Source organism: Spermophilus citellus (assembly GCF_964194105.1).
Source record: "Spermophilus citellus genome assembly, chromosome: 1".
Lineage (NCBI taxonomy): Eukaryota > Metazoa > Chordata > Mammalia > Rodentia > Sciuridae > Spermophilus > Spermophilus citellus.
In genome coordinates this window covers 25,179,926-25,204,932 of record NC_138182.1, presented here as the reverse complement: position 1 = coordinate 25,204,932, position 25,007 = coordinate 25,179,926, and the positions used below count along the sequence as shown (strand labels likewise).

Here is a 25,007-nt window from a genome sequence, read left to right as displayed (position 1 = left end):
TACCTAAGATCTATAATGCACAATTTTTTAAAAATTGAGGGAGACAGAAAAGGGTAAAATTCTAACCAATTTTGGTTTGGCATATGCTAAACACAGAAAATATTCTAACTTATTACATATCTATGCTGATGTAAAATTAACATCTTTTCCTGTTTCTCTTATCACCTCTTTTCTTCTAATTCACTGCCCCCTACTTCCCTGTGAACCACTGTTAGGTAGAAGCAGGTAGCCCTGCCCAGAAATTTCTTGAGGTTGCCATCTGCCTGTCTACTTGTGTGTCTCATGACATGCAGCAATGACCAGAGCTGATGGGCTGTGCAATCAATTACTGTTTTCCCTCTTGTCAGCAGAAAACAGTTACTTTCTCAGTGGGATAATATTAGTGGAGGCAACAATATGAAAAACTTTAAAAGAAATGTTAATATATTTTTAAGTTATACTGAGGAAATCCATCAGCAAACCTTTCTTAGATTCAGCACATACTTATTTTCACTTATTTTAAAAGTATCATAGATTTAAATTCTGAGGTTTTTCCCCCCCTTGTTTGTGCCAAATTAGAATACAAGGTCCTTTCCCCCACTGAATGCAGAGCATTCTTAAGCTAACAGGTAGAATCTTGATTTTCTAGAACATGAAAGGAATTCTTCAATTGATTTCAGTTCTTCATAAACAGGATGTAATTAACTGTAAGCAACACTGACAACAAATACCAATGTAGATACATCTACTGGAAGAGAGAGACACAAGTGACTAGAAATTTCTTCCATTGGATCACAAGTCCAGATTCACAGCTTCAACAAGCAACATAAATACTTGATAAGGGGAGAGAGAGGGGGATGTCAGATATGCCATTTGAGAGGAGACAGAAAAGATTTCAAACATCTTTATGGAAGTTATTAGATATTTCCTTTATAGTCTGTTGGGAGAAGGTAATCTGATTTTTTCCACTTTGCCAAACTGGGGACAAGTAATCATGGTAGTATATACCTCTGAAATTGGGCTGGCAACTTGGCATCTAAGGAATTTGGCTAGCCAGCCTATGGAGCAATGACCCCATTCTCCCTGCTGGAGTGTTTAATTTAAATATTAAGTCTTGGAGTCTGGGAGTATTGTTCAGTGTAGAGCACCTGCGTAACATACTCAAATTCCAGGTTCGATCCTCAGGACCACACACACATAAAACTCCTGTATATTATAAGAAGGCTTGAGAATACTACTAAGAACTTGAGGTCACTCCATTTGTAATGGTTTCCCTGGCCTTCAGAGGCCATCCTCACTGTCAGTGGCTTCCCCTCTCAGAGGAAGAATTGACACCTCCTTGTGATACAGCAGGACTCTCAGACTAGCCCCAGCCAGTATAGCGTTAATTTACAAATCTTGGAGGATCTAGAACTATTAATAGTCCCTTTAGAGACAGCCTTGCAAAATGGGAGAACAAAATTATGACTTATTAAAATTTCCAAAAGATGAGAATAGCTCAGCAGCCCATTGAAAAATGCTAATTGGTTTCTCTGTTGAGTACAAAGCCAGTTTACTATCAAGATTCCCAGAGGCCAGAGATTATGGTATGGGCTCCCATCAAAAGTCTGACATGACAGCGAGTTCTATCCTGGGTGGATGCAGGTTTTTGCCAAGTCTGAGAATATATTACCACTAATTACTATAGTGTATCATAATACAAATGTATCTTGATGTATGAAAAAAAACACACTAAAGAACCAACAAACAATCCAGAATTTTTACCTGTACTGTTTTTTCATTTTGGATGAAAATTATGTTTCCAATGAAAATTTTGCCACAGTGCCAATGTGATTTTTTTTAAAGCATGTTTCTTCCTTTTCAGTTTCCATTTGATACTCTGATCCCTGATGGAAAAAGAATAACTTGGGACAGTAGGAAGGGCTTTATAATATCAAATGCAACATACAGAGAAATAGGACTTCTGACCTGTGAAGCAACAGTCAATGGACATTTGTATAAAACAAACTATCTCACACATCGGCAAAGTAAGTGATGCTCCAGGGGCATGAAACGTGAGCCAGAATGTTCTGTGGCTTCTCTGCCTAATGAAATCTTGATTTTTTAAAAACCTGTCTCTTCTGCTTTCAGCCAATACAATCACAGATGTCCAAATAAGCACACCAAGCCCAGTGAAATTACTTAGTGGTCACACCCTCACCCTCAACTGTACTGCTACCACTGCACTGAACACAAGAGTTCAAATGACCTGGAGTTACCCTGATAAAGTGAGTAACCCATTTCTTTATTTCTTCTACTGCACACTATTCATTTTTACCAAGTAAAACCCCATTGGGTTTTGAGATGAGAAAATTCTGACTCCTGTGGTAGTTGTTGGTCAATAAAGAGGCTTTGAGCTTAGACTGGGTGCTTTCCTTGCCTGGCGTTCATCAGTGTGATGTGCATAGATACCGTCTTTTGATGTCTAGGGGTTTGTTTTGAAGTGTGTTGGGTGCTATTCCTATTGCATGATTCTGGGTGGAAAAGGGGATTGTTTTGTCCCTGGAAACAATTCTTTAGGATTTAGAGATGAGAGAGGAATTTATCACTAAATGCCAGGCAGGGACTGTCTTTTGTAATGACAACAACAACATTCTGGAGGCTGTTTTTGTCAGCACATTCATTTAAGGTACTGGCAGACATTCAGGCACCTGATTACAGCATGTTTGGAAAAGATACTACAACCCAGTCATCCAATATTCCATTTGTTAAGTGTCAAAGGAGCAATTCTGTCCTTCAGAAAAATGAGAAGAAGGAAGCCTGAGCCTGGATCCCTTATTCAAATATAATATCCTTTCAGATAGCAATTCTTTAAAAAAAATGTGTAAATGGAAAAAAGATGATAAACTGTTCGGAGAATTCTGACAGTAGTTCCAGCCCCCAAACTGCGTATGACTTATGTGGCATATCCTAAGTATGATCATTTCTTATGTCATTCAGATTACCCAATCACAAAGCTAATTTATGATAAATTATGTATAAAAGATTAATGCATCATCCCCAAGCTATTGTTGTTTCCCATAAATATTTCTTGCCATGGAAATGGAATCATTCAGCATCAAGATGCAATAAGCACCCTATAGGGATACAGGGACTTAGGAGTCATAAACTATTTTCTAGAAAATAATATTGTTTCATTTAAATTAAAATACTATGACTTGTAGCAATATTTTATAAAAATCAAATATTCTCAATAAATGCCAAGAGGGAAGAAACTTTTTTATCTTGGTAGTGTTGCTGATTTAATTTAAGAGTATTGATAGTACTTCCATTGAATGCCAGAAATCTAAAATGGTATTGTCCAATGGAACTTTCTGTGGTGGAAATATATTATACCTGTGCTGACCAATAAAGTAACCACTAGCCACATATGACTAATGAATACTTACAGTGTGGCTAGGTGCACTGAGGAAGTGAATTTTAATTTTGATTAATTTTAATTTAAATAGCCATGTGTGACTGGTGGCTGCAGTACTGGACAAAGCAAGTCCAAAACACAGGATGAACTCTTCTCCAAGGCAGAAACAATACCAATGTTATTCAAACTTGGAAAGAAAAGAATTCTCAAGCAAGCAATAAAGCCTATACAAACAGGCTGCAGCAGAGACTCCTCAGACTGTTAGGTTAGGGGACTAACTGACGTTTGATAGTGGTGACTGACTTTTCTCTCTGGTTACTACTGAGAATAAAGAAAATGGCCTGAACATGTCTGTGCCAACAGACATGAAATAAAAAGGCAGGTGAGTCGAAGTTTATTAAACAAGGCAAAGAGAAATGCTAAGCTTAAGATCCAAAGATCAGTCTGATTGGTTTTCAAAGTCTTTTTTTCCATGACCCACCCCAACCCCCATAGGAAAATGTTGATAAGAGGAAATTATATATTATGTGTTTGAAAATGAAAAGGAGAAGGCACTGTGATCTTGTCTTCTCAAAACAGTGAGCAGGTCATTGCCACCAGTTTAGACTACTGTGCCTCAAGGGCTTCTTTTGGTCTTCCCTGAGATAAATGTTGGACAACACCCTCCAAATGCTGGCCAAACTTGCTTGTCCCAGATCCATTTGCCAAGATTTTGCAGGAATTGGCAAGCAATTCTCACAAAGTGAAATAATGAAACAAGGAGTATTTTACCTTAGTAAAATACTAAGTAGAACTTAGTTCTTTTCATTTCCAGTAGTAGCAAAGGAAACTTATGCAGTGATTTATTAAGAGAAACACTGTCATTAAGCCAGGTACTAAAGATAATTATTGCTCACATCTGTGTGTTCCAGAGAACAGGTTACTGTGTAGAGAGGTATGTGTCCTGGAGTAAAAATACTAGATTTGTGCTCAAAAGTTCTGAGTTTCTGGCATACTTTAGCCAATGTCTCTGTGGTTTCAGTTTCTTCATGGGTAAAAGAGGCAATGATTCTGCCCATGTCACAGGGGTTGTATAAAACAACTGAGATGAAGTCATGTGAAAGTCAATTTGAAGAATTTAAGTGCCAAATGAAGGCTGGTATGCTACATAATTGAAACACATCTAGACAGATGTAGTTTCCAAACATCTTGCTCTAGGTGGATATGGTATCCTTCTCAGAAGAAAAAAGAAGCGCCTGTCAAAATAATGAACTGGGAACTGTCAAAATGCTATTACGTTAAGCATGAACAGTTACTACATCTACCTTTGTTATATGTTTTCTTTCTATAGACAACTAAGAGAGCTTCTGTAAGGCAACGAATTGACCAAAGCAATTCCCATGCAAATGTGTTCTACAGTGTTCTTATTATTCACAAAGTGCAAAACAAAGACAAAGGACTTTATACTTGTCACGTGAAGAGTGGACCATCATTCAAATCTGTTAACACCTCAGTGCATATATTTGGTAAGCAATAATTCAGCATTGCCAACTCAAGTTATGCTTTCTAATCATTGTGGACTTCGAGTTCTTTAAAGGAATAAACGTTCTTTTGGCTAAGTGTTACACTACCACAAATGAATATAACTTTGCCACAGTTTCTTCCACCCCACTGCCAAAAAGCAAATCACATTAAGTGCTCTTTAAATTTAATAATTTTGAATTGGACAAAGATTCTTTTCTTTAGAAGCTCATAATAGTTAATACCCAGATCATAAGATATTTATGAAATTCTTCATTTAGTGTTCCATATAAACAAAACAGGAAATGGTCAGCTTTACATTTCTTATCTAGGAAAATTTTCTCAAGTACTTCCATGAAATAAGGAATCAAAGGAGAAGGCACTGTGATCTTGTCTTCTCAAAACAGTGAGGCTTGATACATTTTTTTGATAAATAAACATAAGGCTTGATACATTTTTTAGAATTAGTGCTATTTTATCCCTGGTTTTATTATCATGAAATCCTAAATTTGTTGCTTAATTCCACTATGAAAATTCTGTAGAGAAAGTGCTTAAAAACCAATTTCCATCCATTGTTGAAAAGGAAAACAGTGGGAAGAACAAAAACTATGGAGCAATTCTATCAAAAGCCATTTATTTCCTTTTGGCTTTCTCGGTTATTTTAAAGGCCAAAGAAACTTTCTCCCCCCTAACTCATATTTGCTGAGAAAATTTTTTAGAAATATTGCCCACTTTTTTGTTACTGTGATACAGATGTTTCAGATGTTTCCTGTCGCTCTGACACTGTTTTATGTCTATAGGATTTTCCACTGTTTCATTTGAAAGTATTTCATCAACTAAGGTGCTTTTAACATAGTTTATTCATTGAGCAACCACTGGGTTCACTGATTTGGTGCCATCATAACTCAGCTCTCTTTAGCTTTTTATTGACTGCACCCTCCCTTAATATTCAGGAAGGTTTTTATTACTTTCTAATGTACTTATCACTTCTCCTTTCCAAGAAAAAGCGTTCATCACTGTGAAACATCGGAAACAACAGGTGCATGAAACCATAGCAGGCAAGCGGTCCTACAGGCTCTCCATGAAAGTGAAGGCATTTCCCTCACCAGAAGTTGTATGGTAGGACTATAACCATTTTCATATCAGTTTAAGACATATTTTGCAAGTAAGAAGATGCAAAAGCCCAATAACTTAAATTCCTGAAAGAAGTATCCAGAGAAAATTCTTGGGCAATGCTGGAGAGTAGAAGCTGTGTTGACTTGTGGGTGGTGGAGGGGAGGAGGACTGAAGGGGAGGGAAGAAATGCATCACCATGAAACAGGAGATGGGGGCGGGGTTATTGCTCATTTCAGCTCAGATAGTCCCTCACTGACACCAAATTTCTTCATCTCGAACCTTCCTGTGATGTCAACACTCTTTGAATGGGACGTGTTGGGCAACAACTAGGAAGCATCTTGAATGTGTAACATGCTCCATTAACTCTGAAGAAGTGGGCCCTTGTAATGAGGATGCTGAAAATAATTCTTTTATATACAGCTGGGTTGAAAGTACCAGTCTTGTTTTAGAATTAAACAAACATTAATAGAGACAAGACATTCATTTGCAGGAGTGAGCAAATGGATTTACTTTGAAAGTTGCATATTCAGAAATTACTTAAACAGTTTTTTGTTGTTGTTAATAATCCTAGTACAACACTTGTTGTAAAACGGTGTGATCTATTTGTAATCTGCATTTTTGTTAAATTACTTTTAAACACTAATATATTTGGTTTGTCATTACACTTTAAACAAAGGGTAAGGTATAAAGCTGATTAGGATAACAATCCATGCAATATTGAAATGGTAGCATTTTGGAATTTCCTCAACCAGAGCTAAATTACTTGGCTTTTAATATCACAGGAGTGATATATTTGTTTTCTATTTCCTAGGGAATTAAAGAAAAAAACTTTGTGTTATGTATTCATGCCATTGCAATAGAAAAATAACTTTTTTGTTGTTTCATAATATCTTAAAGGGTTAACAGTTAATCATTAAATTTTCTAGTAATTTAGAGACCAGGAGATACACCAATGCCTGAGTGTCACCTTATCTGTTCATGCTAACTTTTTCAGTAACTAAATAGCAAGGGCCTAAAAATAGTTCAACCCATCTTCAGAAATAAAGCAATTCTAAAATGACCCTGTAATCACAAAGTATAACTGTCATTTTAATTGCTTTGGAACTGAGCCCCACCAATAATGGGGATTTGTTTGCAAGACTGTGTAATACCAACATGATTATAAACTGATACCATTTCCAATATTATATCTTTTTTACAGAACACAATAAACTCCTCACAGATTAAAAATGCCCACTTAAAGAACTATGCATTTAAATGAAATCCCACAATTTTAGAGTTTTTAAAAGGGATCTCTGAAAATCAGTAGAAAATCTGAAGACACTAGGCTCAACCTCTGGTCTTACAGTGTACAGTTTGCAGCAGAGCCAGGCCTGCATCCAGACCTCCTGACTTACGTCTCTACATGTAACTGGATGACATCAAGTCATTGATTCTATATTTAAAATGTTTTAAAATTGCTTTTAAGTTTATAGTTTGTTTGTTTTGTGTCTTAATAGTTCTTCCTCAGGGGAAAATACCTTGATTTCACTATAGTTTTGCTATGAAAGGGACAACTGGTGTGCCCATTTATATAGCTAATAAGAACTCCACATGAGATCACAATAGGAATGTCTATTTTTATTTTTATCTGGAGAAGTGATCTAGTTGATCTAACTTACAATGGCTCTTGTACTACTCAGGGAGCCTCAAGGAAAACTCTGAAAAACAAAAACTCTGAAAAACATCTCAGATGGAATCAGAGCTTGTACCGCTGTGTTAATACTTAGGCTACCAGCATCCCTGTGGGTTCATTAAGCCACCACTTTTCTTTCTACCTTGGTTCACTTTTTGCTCTTTGCCAATCCATATCAAGTAGTACCCAATCTATAAACAATACCTGCCTTTACTGCAATGTTGGTGAATAAATTTTTAGACCAATGTTGATAAGTCAAGGCTTGAAACTGATCAACTTGAGCTTATATACTGAAATGGCCATATTATCAAAGTGATATCAGAGAGGCATATGAAGTGACTTACTGATCATGTTTTAACCACAGGCTAAAAGATGGGTCACCTGCAACGGAGATATCTGCTCGCTATTTGGTTCATGGCTATTCTTTAATTATCAAAGACGTAACTGCAGAGGATGCAGGGGATTATACAATCTTGCTGGGCATAAGGCAGTCAAATGTGTTTAAAAACCTCACTGCCACTCTAATTGTAAATGGTAAGTTTACAGTTTGTACATTTTTTGGGTCCTGATAAGGGGAAAATTAATGAAGATTTATCCAATTCAAAAGTCATTATAATAATGCCAAAAAAACTTAAAATTTAATTAATTTTTGCAGTATAAGGGGTTGAACCCAGGGCCTTGCACAAACTAGACAAGAGCTCTACTACTGAGCTAAATTCCCAGCCCTTTACATTTTATTTTTAGATAGGGTTTCAGTAAGTTGCCCAGCTTGGCCCTAGAACTTGCAATCCTCCTGCCTCAGCCTCCCAAGTAGCTGGGACTACAGGTGTGCACCACTGCACCTGGCTCAAATTTTTAAATAGTTGTTTTAAAAAACACTTCTGTACCTCTCAATTATTTCTTGTTTGCTTATCTTCCATAGGCAACATGATTTTTATAATTGTAATCATAATGTGTATACCTTAGAATCAAATTATTAATGTTCTCAAACTACTTCCACTTTTTAAAAATAGACGTTTTCTTGACAGATATAAGGGCTTGTAATGTTTTTGTTTCCCTGATGTTAAAACCAGTGAGACTGCAGTCCCTTATGTAAGGGCCAGAAGAAAGTCATCAGAACAGTTCTTGACTTCTGTCCTTTTCTTCATCTCCTTTCCAGTGAAACCCCAGATTTACGAAAAGGCAGTGTCATCATTTCCAGACCCAACTCTCTACCCACTGGGCAGCAGACAAATCCTGACTTGTACCGCCTATGGAATCCCTCAACCTGTAATCACATGGTCCTGGAGCCCGTGTAACCATAATCATTCCAAAGCAAGGTAGGGACAGTTCATTTCTTGACTAGCTTTTAAATACTTTTTGCCACCTCAAATTAAGGTTAATGGACACAGTTAGGAGTTTACAGAGGAAACGTGCAGTGTATTTAAGGCAAAGGCTCTCCTTGCCTTGGAAACAGGTAGGCAAGAGCTACTCCTCTTCCTTACTTTAAGTAGTTGATTTTATGTGGTGCTAGGGATGGAACTCAGGCCTCAGGCATGCTAGGCCAACTCCCTACCACTGAGCTACACCTCCAGCCTTCTCTTTCCTACTAAACACACCTCAGCACTGGTTCATTCTTACACATGTTTCTCTAGAGTGTATAGTTAAGGAACACAGGGATATAACTAAGGTCACTTATGAGCTGTCATTTGCTCAAGTTAGAACCTCAGCCCTCTTGTTTCCCAGCTGAGGATCCCCAGACATCAGCTACTCCACTGTGTCAGTTATACTGGTCATCCCACTTTTCATTTTATCTTCATTGGACACCATTCAAGATCTTTCCAACACTGATGATCAACTGTTTCTTACTTCGGAACTTCAGTCATGCTTTTCCATCTATCTGAAATGTACCTCTACCCACTGTCTGCCTCATAAGAAGTCCTTCTTTATCGAACCCCAAGGCTCAGCTCTTATATCACCTTCTCTGTGAACCCACCCAGCTGCCTCATTTCTCCCTGAACAGTATGAAAAGCACTTTATTCACACCATTGCAAAATCAACTGATATGCACATGTTTCTCTTCCTCTGAGCTATGAATTAACTGCCCTGTATCTTTAGGGAGTGTCTGATACACAGTAGATGCTCAATGTGTATCTGCTGAATGAATACACCCCTACCCTTTGTGGATGTGCAGCATTTCCTTGCATCCTGTTGATGATGAACCCCGTTTGCTTTTTCCCGTTTTTGTTTAGTCTGAAGGGATGATACCAATGATATAGCTCATGAGCGTTCATTTGAAAAACAGGAATAGAATTGATAGGTGCAACAATAAGGTATTATTGAAACTGCCCAAGAATTATCATTATGCCAAAATATTTTCTTTATTGCTTTTATCTCCACTTGCAGAGTGGGAAGACTGTTGTTTTAAAAAGAAAATTAGCTTGATAAAAAGTAAACTAGGCATAATTTTAGCATAAACAGATAGAAGAGGCTATTTAACTCTCTAGATTCTTCCCGCAACTCCCAACTCTTCATTTTGTGTCTTAATCCTTTGTTTAGGGTGTAGCAATAGTGGAAAATTACTGGTGAGTTATGGAATTCCTGAGAAGTAGCTATTTCCACACATATCTGATTTCTCATTTGAGTGTCATTTTCTAAAAATAGAAGTATAGAGAACTTGAAAGTCTGTAATACCCTCTTTACCACTATAGATATTTCACTCAAAATTCAGTGAGATCTGATAAGACCTTGTATTATTTTGCTAAGTGAAGGTAGGAACCCCTATATATAGACTCATTCTCATAATGCTTTGATATATGTGCTGACCTAACATGCAAATACATTTAAAATAACTAAAAAGTTGATGTTAATAGGATAAAAGTGTATAGTTGAATTTTTATGGAATAACAGTCTTTTATAGATATTTTAATTTTTTGTTTTAGAATTGAAAATTTAAATTTAATATCAATTGAACTTCAGTTGCAACTATTAAAAAATACACAAGGAGTGACATAAGTAATTTGAGGTTGCATGATGCTGATAAATTATGATTTGGAGAATGATAGGAGCTGAAGTAAAACTTTGTGAAAATTAGCATTCTTTTTAATTTCTTTGTGCTATATGGGATTTTTCCTCCTGTTTCATGGAATACACTCACCAAGGCCTGGGAAGACATCTTATTCCTTTTGGAATTCTTCCAAGACTCAGAGCACAGCCTTAAATATTTGTTGGGCATTTGAATTATTCTATTAAAATCATTCACTTTTGGGCTGGGGATGTGGCTCAAGCAGTAGCGCGCTCGCCTGGCATGCGTGTGGCCCGGGTTCGATCCTCAGCACCACATACCAACAAAGATGTTGTGTCTGCCGAGAACTTAAAAAAAAAAAGAAAAAAAAATCATTCACTTTTTGCTACTCACAGGACAGTTCAGAAATGAAACCTTTAACTGTTTTCATGCTGGAGATAATTCATTTCTTCAATATGTTGTTTCATTTTTATGAAACACATTTTTATCTGCCAAAAATGTGCACATCCAGAAGCAGCTTTCATTCTTTAGTGAGTGTATACCAATGGAACAGCTTATCTGCACAGGCCCAGGTTTGGTACTGGGTGGTAAAATTAGTGTACTGAGAAATATTTCTGAAATGTATACAAGATCATTGTACCTAGGAAACTAATAAAACAACTCTATTTCACCCTGTCAGATAGATAAAAACTAACATTTATAGATAAATGAAGCCCTCTTTAATTACTAAAATTTCTCAACTATGTCTTTATGTAAATGTTTTTATATACTAGATTAACTTAGGAATTTTCATTACTGACATAAAAAAGGAATGTTCTGTAACACTTTTGAGTTGTATAGTAATATATCTGCATAGTGATACATATGGTTGATCTTCAAAGGAGATTGAGCAACTAATGCTTACACATTGCTCATAAATATGTAGACTGATTCTTAGTGTTAAAATTTGAGAGTCAACCAGGTGTAGTGGCACACACCTGTAACCTCAGTAACTCAGGAGGCTGAGGCAGGAGGATTATAAAGTTGAGGCCAGCCTCAGCAACTCAGCAAAGCCCTAAACAACTTATAGAGATCCTGTCTCAAAATTTTAAAAAAAAGGGGGGGAGGGGCGCTAGGGATGTGGTTCAGTGCTAAAAGTCCTCTGACTCCAGTTAAAGGGCAACTCTATATATTGCCATAGGTTTTTTGTTCTTATTTAGTTGGTTTTCTTAGTACTAGGGATTGAACCCAGGGATTGACACATGCTAGGCAAGTGCTCTACCACTGAACTCTATCCCCATACCTTTCTTTTTTTTTTTTTAATTTGAGACAGGGTCTTGCTAAATTGCCCAGGCTGGCTTTGAACTCATCATCATCCTATTTCAGCCTCCCAAATAGCTGGGATTATAGGCAGGTATCACAGAACCCATAGCAGTTTAATTTTTGAGGACACATTATATTTATTTTAAATAGCCCAAAATTAATTGACTTAACATGGTCAGCTACTTTACGTATTTAGGTTTAAAAAAAAGAGGACCAAATTTAGATTATCTTTCCTGGAGTCTGATAAATATGTAAATGTATTTAAAATTATCAGAACTATTGCTCAACTAGAAATTTCCTCCTTTTTAAAAAGAAATAGTAGGGGCTGGGGATGTGGCTCAAACGGTAACGCGCTCGCCTGGCATTCGCCATTTGCGGGAGTTGGGTTCGATCCTCAGCACCACATAAAATAAAATAAAGATGTTGTGTCCACCGAAAACTAAAAAATAAATATTTTTTTAAAAAAAGGAAGTAGTAAAAATGTTTTATGTAAATGACTTGTTTTAATGAAGTAATACTGTGGTTTTGCCTACAATTCATTCTTACACAATATGTATAAGAAGCTATGATGTAGTGTTGCTTGATAGAGTGACTATAGATAACAATTATGTACCGAATATCTCATCAGAAAGGATACTGAAAGTTTTCCCCATGAAATGATAAGTTATTGAGGAGACAGGTATGCTTATCCTGATTTAAACATTCCACAATGCACACATATTTCAAAACATCATATAGTATGCCAGTGTTATGTATAATTTATAGATTTTTATGTATCAAGTTTTCAAAAGCCATTAGGAATAAAAGGGAGAAAAAGATGGTAATTTTAAATTCACATAGCTAACGAACGAAGAAGAAATAAAGTGTACTCTTTCTGTGATTTTTACATTTCTGTGTATTTGGGTGTTAAGTTGGTAAGAGAACTAGGAAATTTCTTTAATATGTTTACTGATATATTAAAATAGATTACCAAGACTGAATGAGGAGTTTGGGGATTTTTCTCATCTTAACAATTGGTAGAGAGCTCTAAATAAATCTGCTAAACCTGTTCCATGTTTATCAGCCACAATGATGTTAAGTTTCTAGTAGCTCTCACATGTCTAATTCACAGCTTCTTCTCATATAAAATAATTAAACACTTCACAGAGAGAATATGAGGATAAAATGAGATGAAATAAGTGGGAAAATACACAGTGCTGTGGAAATGCAAGGTTGTACTTATTGCTACCATTGAGGGGAGTACATTTCTCTAAGACCCAAGATTTCTAAATAACTTGGAAGGAAATTTCTGCCTGCTATGGAATTTCTTATGACAGTGAGAAACTATACCAGATATTTCTGAGAAATGAACAGAAATTGTGGAAGATAATACGCACTCTTTCTCAGCTTTGAAAATGGAAATCTAGTAGGTCTGAGGGGGAAAGGCCATAGAACTCTGGAAAATATAACTTAGGACTTTTTCAGAATTAGATAAAATTAAGGAACTATAAAAAAGTTAGGCAAAAGTAACAGGAAGAATAAATTGAAGGATGCAAAGGGAGAATGAAGTAACTCTCCCAGGTCACATGGCCTACCCCATTCATTAGTTTCCCAGTCATGGGAGGAAGTGATTCTGCCCTGCATAATGGCTAAGGCTGGGGTGGGGTAGAATGGGCCTGTGGAATAGCTGCCACCAGTTCAGCCAGCCCACATTTGATTTCTGAAACTTCACATACCCCCTGCATTTTGAAGAAACAAGTAAGACTACTAAGCTTCTGGGGGGTGGGGTGCTGGGGTTGTGGCTCAGTGGTAGAGCGCTTGCCTAGCCATGTGAAGCACTAGGCTCGATCCTCAGCACCACATAAAAATAAGTAAAAGGTATTGTGTCCATCTACACCTGAAAAATTAAAAAAAGATTGCCCAGGGCAAGGAGGTTATTAGTCTCTAAGGGAACTAGAGACAATGTAGGATTGGAGGATAGGTGAAGATATAGAAAGGGCAGACTTGGCATCATTTCTTTATACTCTAGTTTACCAGTTCTGGTTTTCTTAGGAAGAATCTAAGAGGCTGAAAGACTGCTTTTATTCTTGTATGTCAAGGAAACCCTCAGATAAATGACTAGAGGCTTCTGAGACTGAACAGGTCTTTCAGCTCACTTTCATCTAGTCATAGGATAAGGAGTCAGCTTCTGCTGGGTCATCTTGCTGGCACTCTCCATTAGCTTAGGTCACCTCCCCATAAATGTCCAGAGCTACTGGTTGTTTCTGAATTGTCTTGTTACAGTTTTAAAACTAAGGCTTAAGTCGGTGTGGTGGCCACAGCTGTAATCCCAGGGACTCAGGCAGCAGGGGCAGGAGGATCGCAAATTCAAGGCCAGACTGGGTAACTCAGAACCTGCCTCAAAATAAAAAATAAAAAAGGCTTGATGTGTTGGGCATGGTGGCACATGCCTGTAATCCCAGCAATATGGCCCTAAGTACTTGGCAAGACCCTGTCTCAAAATAAAATATAAAAAGAGATGGGGATGTGGCTCAGTGGTTAAGTGCCCCTTGGTTAAATCCCAGCTACACCCCCCCCCCAAAAAAAAAGGTTGAATGTACTCCTGGGTTCAATCTCTGGTACCATACACACAAAAAATTAATAATATAAAACTAAGGCTTGTTTTTTAAATGTTGAATGTACCTAGGTCTCTACAGAGAGATTCAAGGACTGCTGTCTTTGATTACTGCAGTTTTAGAGCAAGTGTTCTTTAGAGCGTAGGCTGCCTTAATTCTGTCTATCTGTCATAAATCATATTCTGAGTAATAACACTAATCAACTGTAAGATATACCTGCAAAACAGATTAAATCAGTCCCCTCTACTGGGAAAAAATGTTAGGTTAAACTGAGTTCTTTATGAAAATCTCACTTCTTTATCCACTATCAGTGATGGCTAATGAAAATTTGTAGAGAGAAATTTCTGCTACTTAATGTTGCATTAATATTGCTCACATCATAGAAACCTGTTTTGCACACCATTGCTGTTCAATCTAAATACAATGCGATCATCTCCTCATCACACAAATATTAGGTACCAACCATATGCAAAAAATAAACACTATCTGTCTTTAACATTTCTGTTTTAATTATGTAAAATCAAATATGTTTGGCAATTACTTACTGGATCCATATATGTGCCTGTAGAATGCCAATCATATGGTCTCAGGGCTAAAGATCAGAAATCAAATCAAGGAAATGGGTTCTATTCTTGGTGCTGTCCTTGACTTCTGTGTGACCTTGTCTGGTTACTTAATCTGTGCTTCCATTTCCCCTTCTGTAAATGGCAACTGCCGGTCCTCCCCTTTCCTCTAATACACAGCTATGAAGGAGTTAAATGAGAAAATCACTTTAAATTACATTTTCTATTTTTGAAAAAGCTTGAAATAATTTCTCAGTTGTTGTACACTGATATTTCCCTTCTGCTTTTTATAAATCATAAAGCAATTTGACCATTAACTCTGAGGATTAATGACAAATTAACAAAAAATTTCAGTTTATAAATATAAAATGCTTTCATATAAATAATAATCTGAATGAGGCCCTGGATCCCATCTTCAGCATTGCAAAAGAAAAAAAAAATACAATAGACCCACCAGCACTGGTGTCAACCTGGACCCACTTTGCCAGCCTTTGTCCCGCAAAGGCTTTATCCTTCCCTACCCAGTTGGCTCTAAAACCTTGCTTGTTTTATTTGGTCTTTTGCCAATTAGTCCCTTCAGGATGCAGAAAATGGTGCTGGTTTCTCAACTCATGGAAAGCTTTTTCCTTTCTTATCTAAAATGGTAAATTTTCTAAGAAAAACCCAAAAGACATAGATGGACCCTCAAGGAACCACTTCCAAAGCTCTATAAAGTAGGTCAGCCTGAAATCTAAAATAATTACATACTTTAGAACTTAAACAGAAAATAACGGTCCCTGCCACTCTCAATGACAATTTGATGTCCCATTTCTGAAACACTCTTCATCTGCCCCAGTAGGAAAGCACTAGTGGGGGTGTCTGGAGAAAGCTGACCACTCCAGGACTAAGTGGGATTTGCTCTTTGCTCCTGTGGGGAGGAGGGGTGGCCTAAAAAGCAGGGAAAGGCAGAGGCCTCTAGGAACTCTGAGAGCAGCTTGCCTAATTGCATTTCTCTATTGTTTACGTTAGCAAATTGGCAAGGAAAGGAAGCCCAGAATCATTAGGGATGTGTCAGGGATACATCATTTGGGAGAAACATAGTTTTGTTCATCAGTGGGGTATGTAAAATTAACAGGACAAAACCAAAACAATTGCTAATGGTAGTTAATTAGAACTGTACTCAAGGACCCAAATTTAATTGACTGCCAACATGAATGTCTATTATTTTTATGCTATAACAATTTTATGTCCTGTATTTTGTTTTCTATCTACAAAATGAAAGCTTTAACGATTCAATTGAAAGTCAACATTTCCTGGGGGCAAAATGTAGGTCAGATGTCTGAAGGAAATGGTAATTTAAGAAGACTTCTGCTTTTGGAAATATGATCACTTACCTCATGTTTTAATATTTACCACGTTGTTCTTCAATATACTTACAATTTGTGTTCATGTGTCTCTTATCATGTATTCTGTGCAGTGTGTATGGGTATGCAGGCTTGAAGCAAGCATGCTACAGAGAATTTTAATTTACCACAAACAAACCCTGAATAAAATGAGGACTTTAAAGAAGACCACTTGACCAAGGACCACTTTAGCAGAACTCTGAGCTTCAACAAAGCCAAATAAAACTGGCCATCTTATACAAGAGGCTTTCATCACAAGCCAAAAATGAATGTTCACTTACTAATGAGAAACTTCTCGCATTCTATTATGTAATTACTGGTTAGTTGAGGAAGTGCACACTGCCCAATGTGAATGTTCAGACAACAGCCCTTATTAATATTTCATACAAAGTCCTGAGAACAGAGCACAAGTTCATTTGCCAAATGCCTCTTTCCCACTTTCCTATGCTTTGTGAGATTTTCTTTTTCCCATTCTTCATAGTACTACAGTGAACCTGATGAGTAATTGTTTCTAATGAAGTAACTGTCTCCCATAATTGCTATCAAATATTTCATTATGTGTTTTAAACTAAAAGGCTGAGTCATAGGATGCTGGATTTTTATAGAGATCTGTTCAGCAAGAGTCAGTGTAGCTTCCAGGATTAGGAATACGAAAAGACAGTAACACAACTTGGGAACACTCCTTGAGAATACTGACAGAACCTTTCCAATTTTCTTTGGCCTTAGTCACTTGCATAGCATGTGCAAAGTACAGGGTCCTACCTGTAGCACTAGAAAGAGGGAGGGGGCATTTGTATTACTGAATCTAGAAACTAATGTCCTGATACAAGATCTTTAGGTAATAGAGAAATAATACATGGCATCTATAAAACAAGAACCTATGCATGGACATCTACATTTTGTATATGTCTCCACTGACTTGGTAGGTCATTTTTCAAAATCTAGTGGAACCTAATCTGTGGGTTTAATGTAAATTCAGTGCTTTTTTAAATGAAAAAGCAGAACATGGTGGATTGAGAAGATGCAGAGGGTGTGTAGGATTTAGACTATGGCTTCCTCAGGCAGTGCCTCATAATGAGCTTCTAGTCACTAGTCCTTGTTTCTTCACACTTTCTCCAAAAGCCTGTAGAATGTTTTGCCATCTTCAGTTCAATGGTCTGCTCAATTATAATAGCTATAATGAATTTCACCAGTATTCCCTGTCTGTTGTCCAAAGCTGTGTTCATCCCTTCACACACATTATTCCTAGTCTGTACAACCATTCTACATAATGATCATAATTTTCTCAGTTTTGCCATGAGGAAAATGAAGCTCAGAGATTTATTTCTCAGGTATTTTCAGATAATGGAATTAAAGGAGAAGGACTAAATAGGTGGCATTGCAGAAGGTGCTTTTCACTGGTGTTCCATATAAATCCTCAGAGTTGGTCACTGTGAACTCTCTACGGACGAAGCAAAAGTCCTCTTGGGGACAGGTTTGGGAAAGCACTAGCTCATCCTATTAGGCTTGTTCTTGTCAGTAGTTAATTTGAGAACACCTGTTGAGAGCTGGGGATGTAGCTCAGGGGTGAAGTGCTTTTCTCTCATGCATGAAGCCCCAGATTCAATTCTCAACAACTTCAAGAAGAGAGAGAGAGAGAGAGAGAGGGGGGGGGGGAGGGAGAGGGAGGGAGAATATGAATATGAATATATCCTGAAGATTCTGGAAAGTCAAATGGAAAGGGAAAGGGAAAAGAGACAAAGAAGATGTGGCAGAGTGTGCAGGGATATTTATGGATTGAAGTTTTAGAAAGGACATACCAGAAGATTAATTTGGTTTGATCATTGTATTTGGGCTGAGAAGAAATGTGAAAACCATAATTAGAAAGGCAGATTTGAACCTGACATGAAATTTCTGGAGTGGATTCAGTCATTCCTCCCAGCTCACTTTCTCTGGCTCATGCCTGGGTTTTCTGTTATCTACAAACCAGAAGTCTACCTTGTCATTTCTTATAGATTGATGGCATTTTACAGACTCATTATTGGTAATCTTATTCTTATGGCTCTTCAGCATGTTATCACAAGCATTGAATCTCTGAAATTCTGCCTCCCATGTCTAAAAAAATCAAAGCTTTGGATTTTTACTCTGGCTTTTTAAAAATATTACATGGGCACACATGCCCTTAGGCCTTTAATGTTCCATATGCCTTGTCCTCATTGAGAATTATGTAATATGATCACTTATTGCTACATTATTGACAAATATGCCTTTGTAAATTGGAAAAGGTTTTTTTTTTTTAAAGAGAGAGTAAGAGAGGAGAGAGAGAGAGAGAGAGAGAGAGAGAGAATTTTTAATATTTATTTTTTAGTTCTCGGCGGACACAACATCTTTGTTGGTATGTGGTGCTGAGGATCGAACCCGGGCCGCACGCATGCCAGGCGAGCGTGCTACCGCTTGAGCCACATCCCCAGCCCTGGAAAAGGTTTTTAAACAAGTAAAGTTAAGAAAAGTAAAAATGTGTTTTCAGAGACTATCTAGAGCCACACAGAAGATTATCCCTGGTAGAAGATGTGTGGCCTATCATTTCTATTTGTATTTTCCTTATAGATAAGTTCCTAAGCACTTCCCTATGGGACATGGTTTTATATACACCTTATATGTATTATCTCATTATCGCAGAACTTCTATGAAACAGAGACTATAATTATCACCATCACAGAGAATGCAAGGACCCTGTTGGAAAACCTATACTGGTTGACGTTTCAGAAAGACTACAAATGAGTGGCCATCATCAACCAGGCAACTGAAAGCACTTCAGCTGTCATTACAAGGGTTGTTTTCTATAACAACTGCTTAGACATTAAAATGAGTAATTTGGGGTAAAAGCTTATGAGCCAGAAAGCAGATGTTTTAAGAAGCCTGTGTTGTGACATCAAGAGCCCATTTTAGAACGTGTTAGGATACAGAAAGGCAATAAAATCTATAGTTTAAGGACAAGGACTTAAGAGCTTAAGTCTTGGTTCTGCCTACTGCCATCTACCACCTATGGGATTCATGGCAAAAGAATTTCCTTGAGTCAGGGTTTTCTCATCTATACAAAGGACAGCACTGACATCATAAGCTTGTTTGGGGGAAATATTATTATTGTGCACCTCACACATGCTATGTAAGGTGAATGAACTCCATCCCCAGACATGTTAGAATTAAATGAGATAATATAGGAAGTACTTAGCCCTCTGGCTGGCATAATGCAAGTGCTAAGTTTGTCTGCTGAAAGTTATCCAGTACTTTTAAATAATCTTAGGCAACCCTGGGGCTGTGTACTACAAAGCCACTTCCCTCTGAAGTGGCATCACATATACATAATATCCTGTGAAAGCTGACAATAATCTGACAACATGATCCATGGTATTAGATTAATATACTCCCATGAAACATACTTACATCTTTGGAGAGGGACAGGTCTTGTGACTCTGATGACTTGTTCCAAAGAAGTTAGAATGGGACCAGAAATGGTAGGTGTTTCAGATTATTTAAGAAATTAAGGGAGTTATAGTAGCCTGGATCTACTCTCACTTATGAATTCTTTCTCAGCTATTAAGTACTCACTGAGTCTTGTTCAGTCCATAGTAGCATATGGCTCTTGTCATTTTATTTGCCTGTGCTCTACTGTATTCTAATATTTTCCCATGAAGTTGATTTGTCTCTTCAATAAACAGAGACATTCCTTAATAACAGTCGAAAGTAAATCTTGTACTTTCAGGGGGAATGATTTTACACCTGAAATGTGAATGAGAAGACTTTTAAGTGGAATAAAATACTACAAGTAATTATGAGCCAATATTTTTCCTACTCTTGGAGGAGAAGTAGAATACTGTCAGTTTTCTATTTTCCATTAGACCAGAGATACCTCTTCACATGTCAGCATCTTTGCCTAAGTTGAAATTATCCAGGTCTATCAATTTGTCAGGAAATGATACTGCTAGGCTGAGTCTATCTAGGACCCCATCAGCGCCCAGGTCTTCATTGATATTAGTTGTTGAGAATGGATAGGCGCTGATAGTGGTGACACAGTGTTAGTTTAGGAGGTGTGTGTGAGGTCACTGGATGATCACTAGTGCCCCTTTCTTCAGCACATTTGAGATAAGTGAGAGATGGCAGGGTTGACACCTGACGTGAGGTTGGGTCCAGATCTAATCAGGTCATTCTTTGTCAGGATTCATTCTTCTCATCAGGCAGTTAACTGAGCACCAGACATTCATTTCTCATCTACCCTAGGGACTGAGGTGATAATGATGAGTAAGACATAGTCCCCATTCTCAAGTAGCTCTCAATGTAGTCAGATAACCAAATGACAACATAACTGATCTGTTTTCGATGTACCAGGCACTGTAGATGTTATACAAATTAACTCATTTGGTATCACCCTAGAATTTGCAGATGTCAAAATGCTACTCTTTAGATTTTTTAATTATTTTCCTTCTATTTGCTCTTTAACACCTATAGTAGAACTATAATAGTAAGACATGTAACATCAGGTTGCCTCTTTGGAGTTCACAAAGCTAAGAACACATTCAGCCCCAAAGAATTTGTAGTGGTTCACAAAAAGTAAAATAAATAATGAAACAACTCTGGATGAAGGAAAAAAATAAGACAATACAGAGCTGGGGCCCACATGTTAGTTGTTGAGACAAGAGAAGAAACAAACATTTCCAAAATTAAGGGATCCAAAATATGAAAATATGTCAAAAGAAGTACAAGGCTTCAGTGTTTTGACATCCAAGAGAAATGACTTCTTCTCTCACATTCTTTGGGACACAAACTCCTCAACCATGTGGATGCATAGGACTGGTAACTCTGACATCCCTTGGTATTGGCAATGGCAGAACATCAAAGCAGAATTTATTAAAAGTGATTTTGTGGGCTGTGATCCAGGACAAATTTCAGAATGATTCAAGTAATCAAAAAGTCTACAAGTCCTCTGAACAATTTTCTATGACTCTGATTCTCATAACTGGGCTTTTGCTATCCAGAGTTACATATCTAGAAAGTTATAAAACCACCATTTGAACTCAGATCTGATATCTTAAGATCTGTTCTTTTTGCTAAATTTCCCCATCTCCAACCCTGAAGACTTTCTGGACATTTCTATCCACTCTCTAGTAAATAAGCCACTATCTTCCTTTTTAGAAGAACAAAATACAGTAGTAGTTTGAAATATTCTTCACTGAGTGATTGGAGGTAATATCTTAAACTCTTTGCTGAATATGTTGAAGGATATTATTTGTAGCCACTCCTAACATTTCCCTAAAGATTTCTTATTTATCAAACCACTCTTCCTTAGCTGGCCAGCCAGTCCTTTACTGAGAAAAATGAGTGAACAAAATCGATGTTCTCTTTGAGGCTCCTCTCCTCCCTGGGTGTAACCAAGTAACTGTCCACCTTTTCAGCTTCCCAGTCACCCAGGTATAGGGCTGAAGATACTCTGGGCCCTGGCTTAGATTTTGTATATACTAGATAGGAAAGGTGGGGAGAGGGGACTGCCAGAGCTCACACTAGAAGTGAAGGTGAGAGAGGAGGAAAGGAAGCAGAGGCTGATAGACAGGCCTTATTCCGAGTGAATGGACCATAGGCCCTCGAGAGCAGGAAGCAGCATAAGCCAAGGCACTCACGGAAAAGCTCTTATCTAAACAGAGGTGGCCCAGGGTGCTGGATCCCCTCCACCATTGTCCAAGAAGCTGACCCAAAACCTACAATCCCTGAAATGCTTCTCCACTGCTGCTTCCCCACCCCCACTGAGAAAAGAAGAAATTTTCAGTATGGTCTCCAGGGCGTCACTAGGTCTCTAATTGCACAAGAAAGTCATTCCTCCAGAGTACCCTCAGCCTGACCTTGTGACCACCCTGAAGACCCTGGCCCTCTTCCTGAAGCAAAAGGAGCAGGAACCATTCTATACAAACATTCCTTTCAACCCTAGGCCTTTTTCTGCCAGCATCCTCTCCTCTATATTGTTTTATTTGTTTTAAGAGAATGCGAGAGGTGGGGAAAAGATAGTGTTTGCAGATTCTATCAATCTGATGGCTCAGACACACTATCGCTAATGTTCTCACACAACACGGAAGGTAGCAGAGGAATGTTTACATCAGGCCCTTCTGCAGGATGGTGTACCATAATGCAGAGCCAGCCCTGGTCTTGCCCTCTGGCAAGCTTCCAGGTGGTCTTTCTTTTCCTATCAGTTTTTTTTAAAGGACATTTTATAGTCTTGATTTGCTCTTTATTACTGTTCTAGCCTTTGTTTCTTAATTTGAAATGATTCAATATTCTTTACAAACAGATTCTAATCACAGTTAGCTCGTGCAGTAAAATCCCATTAAACAGATGAGTACCCAGCTTTTATCATCCAAAAAGGAAAAAAAAAAAAAAGATTATTCTCTATCTTGGGATGCTATTGAATTTTCTAGAGCCTCCTCCCTGCACCCCCCCCCCAATTAAATGGGCTTTAAGTAGACACTGAAAATTCTTTCTTCCTCCCTCCCTCCCTCCCTCCCTCCCTCTCTCTCTCTCTCTCTCTCTCTCTCTCTCTCTCTCTCTCTCTCATTCATCCCCAGGCAGTGGCTCAGGCAATAGGCAGCCATCCGATGTAGGAGTATTCAGTTCAGCCCTGCCCTCTCCACCTCTATTCCAGAGGTGCTCTTTAAAGTACTAAAGTTTATAATAAAGCAGGTGAGTTCATCCTAGAATAGCCAATGGGTGATGCAGGCAAAAGTAAGTTCCCAGGAAAAGAAAAAGATTGATAAAAATTAGCTTATTTTATTTTGTTGCAAGATTTTAAAAAATGATAAATAAAATCTGTCATCCAGTAGAAGGCAAAAAGTTCCCATAATTTTTTCATCAAAGTATATTTATGACCTAAACTAAAGAAATTTTATGTCAAAATGTAATTATGAATAATTCCTCTATCACCTTCCTCTCATCCATGTCTGCCAAAGGACTAGGTACATCTTCCTCTTGAAAATTAAAATTTTCTCATAGTATGTGACTTTGTGCCAGTCTGAATTCAGAGAACTTCCAGAGTTTTTCTCTGAAACAAGTGACTCCAAGCCAGACTCCCCCTAGAAAGTATGATGGGAAAGATTTGGGAGGTTCCTTGGGAATAAAGTTACTCTGGGTGATAGAGCTCTGGTGTGATGGAAAGAGGACATGAGGGTTCTGCCCAGTGCTACCCTTTCTCTATGAACCTGATAAAGGCATTTGATCTTTCTGGATCTCAGTTCCCTTACTGGTAAAAGGATTTGTGAAATGGGGACCATGATTCTTGCTTCTTGGGGGACTGTGAGAACTAGTCAAAATGAATGTATATATCTCCTATCCCAAGCCTGGCAAATAGTAGTGGCTCAATAACAACCACTTCCCTTCTGCCAGCCAAGGGTAAGCCATATCAGAATAGAGATTTTTGGGGAAAAAAAATGTCAGCTTAATATAATTTCTAGTAGGTTAAAAGGGGATCCTAAAATAAAACAAATACCTATTTATCTTAGGAGTCAGCAGTAAAGTAGACCTTCTAGAACTGGTGTGGTTATTTAACTAGCAGAACATCATCTGATTATAAAATGAGAATTTGATACTGGATAACAATAGGAATCTTGGGTACTATAACAAGCTCTAGATGGCAATTTCTAAAAAGGCTAAACGAAGAGTTGGACCACTCCATCAAATTCTTCAGAGAAAAATTCTGTCATTTTTACCCAATTCTGAAATTGTTATCCAATTCTATTTTTTTCTCATATGAGAGCCACTTTCAAGAAAATGTAAATACCATCAATGACTAAAGCTCACCTAGATTCTTCCTTCTGATTCTACCAGATGTAATCATCTATCTTCTAAAGAAAAGCAAGTACAGATCTGAATTTTAGGCAGGGGTGGGGAAACAGGAAGAAGGAATAAAGAAAACCTAAAAGTCAGAATTATTAAAAATCAGCACTTAAAAAAAATCACAGATAAATGAATGTAAGAGTACTTTGGGGAACATACTATGCATCGTATTTGCAAGTGCTGGATTTGTAAAGGTGAATAGGAACTGTGGTGAGCTCAGGAACTAACTGCAGGATATAAGGTCTAATGACAACTGTACTGCAGAATCTGCACACAATGGACATTTGACATATTTTGGATGTAGGATGAGAGGCATTAACCACATTTTGGACATAAGCTAACCATGTTATAAAAAAGTGGCTAAAAAAGACATAAATTCCCAATGCACTAATAATGTTAGTACAGTGAATATCTGAGAAGGCTTTTCTTCCTATATACAAAGAAGCACTGGGGCATAATAATTTCTGAGTATGTGACAGTAGTCCATAGATCATATTACATATGGTATAAAGGTTAAGTGCAAGATTCTGAAGTGAGCCAGAAATTAGTACAAATTCTAACAGCAGCTAATACTGTAGGTTTGACCTGTATTGGCTTCACCTTTTGCTGTGGGTCCAGACTGCCTTTACCTGATTTTGGTCACA

The 25,007-nt window shown here is 37.6% G+C and overlaps 1 protein-coding gene across 1 annotated transcript in view; it reads left to right on the top strand.

Moving 5' to 3' along the window:
* The window catches only part of FLT1 (fms related receptor tyrosine kinase 1), a 169,955-nt gene that overhangs the window by 47,052 nt on the left and 97,896 nt on the right, over positions 1 to 25,007 (top strand). Inside the window, exons 5-10 of the mRNA XM_081300650.1 lie at positions 1,844 to 2,006; positions 2,110 to 2,246; positions 4,707 to 4,881; positions 5,878 to 5,995; positions 8,032 to 8,201; positions 8,827 to 8,986. Coding sequence (XP_081156776.1) covers positions 1,844 to 2,006; positions 2,110 to 2,246; positions 4,707 to 4,881; positions 5,878 to 5,995; positions 8,032 to 8,201; positions 8,827 to 8,986 — 923 coding nt within the window. The remainder of the gene's footprint in view (positions 1 to 1,843; positions 2,007 to 2,109; positions 2,247 to 4,706; positions 4,882 to 5,877; positions 5,996 to 8,031; positions 8,202 to 8,826; positions 8,987 to 25,007) is intronic.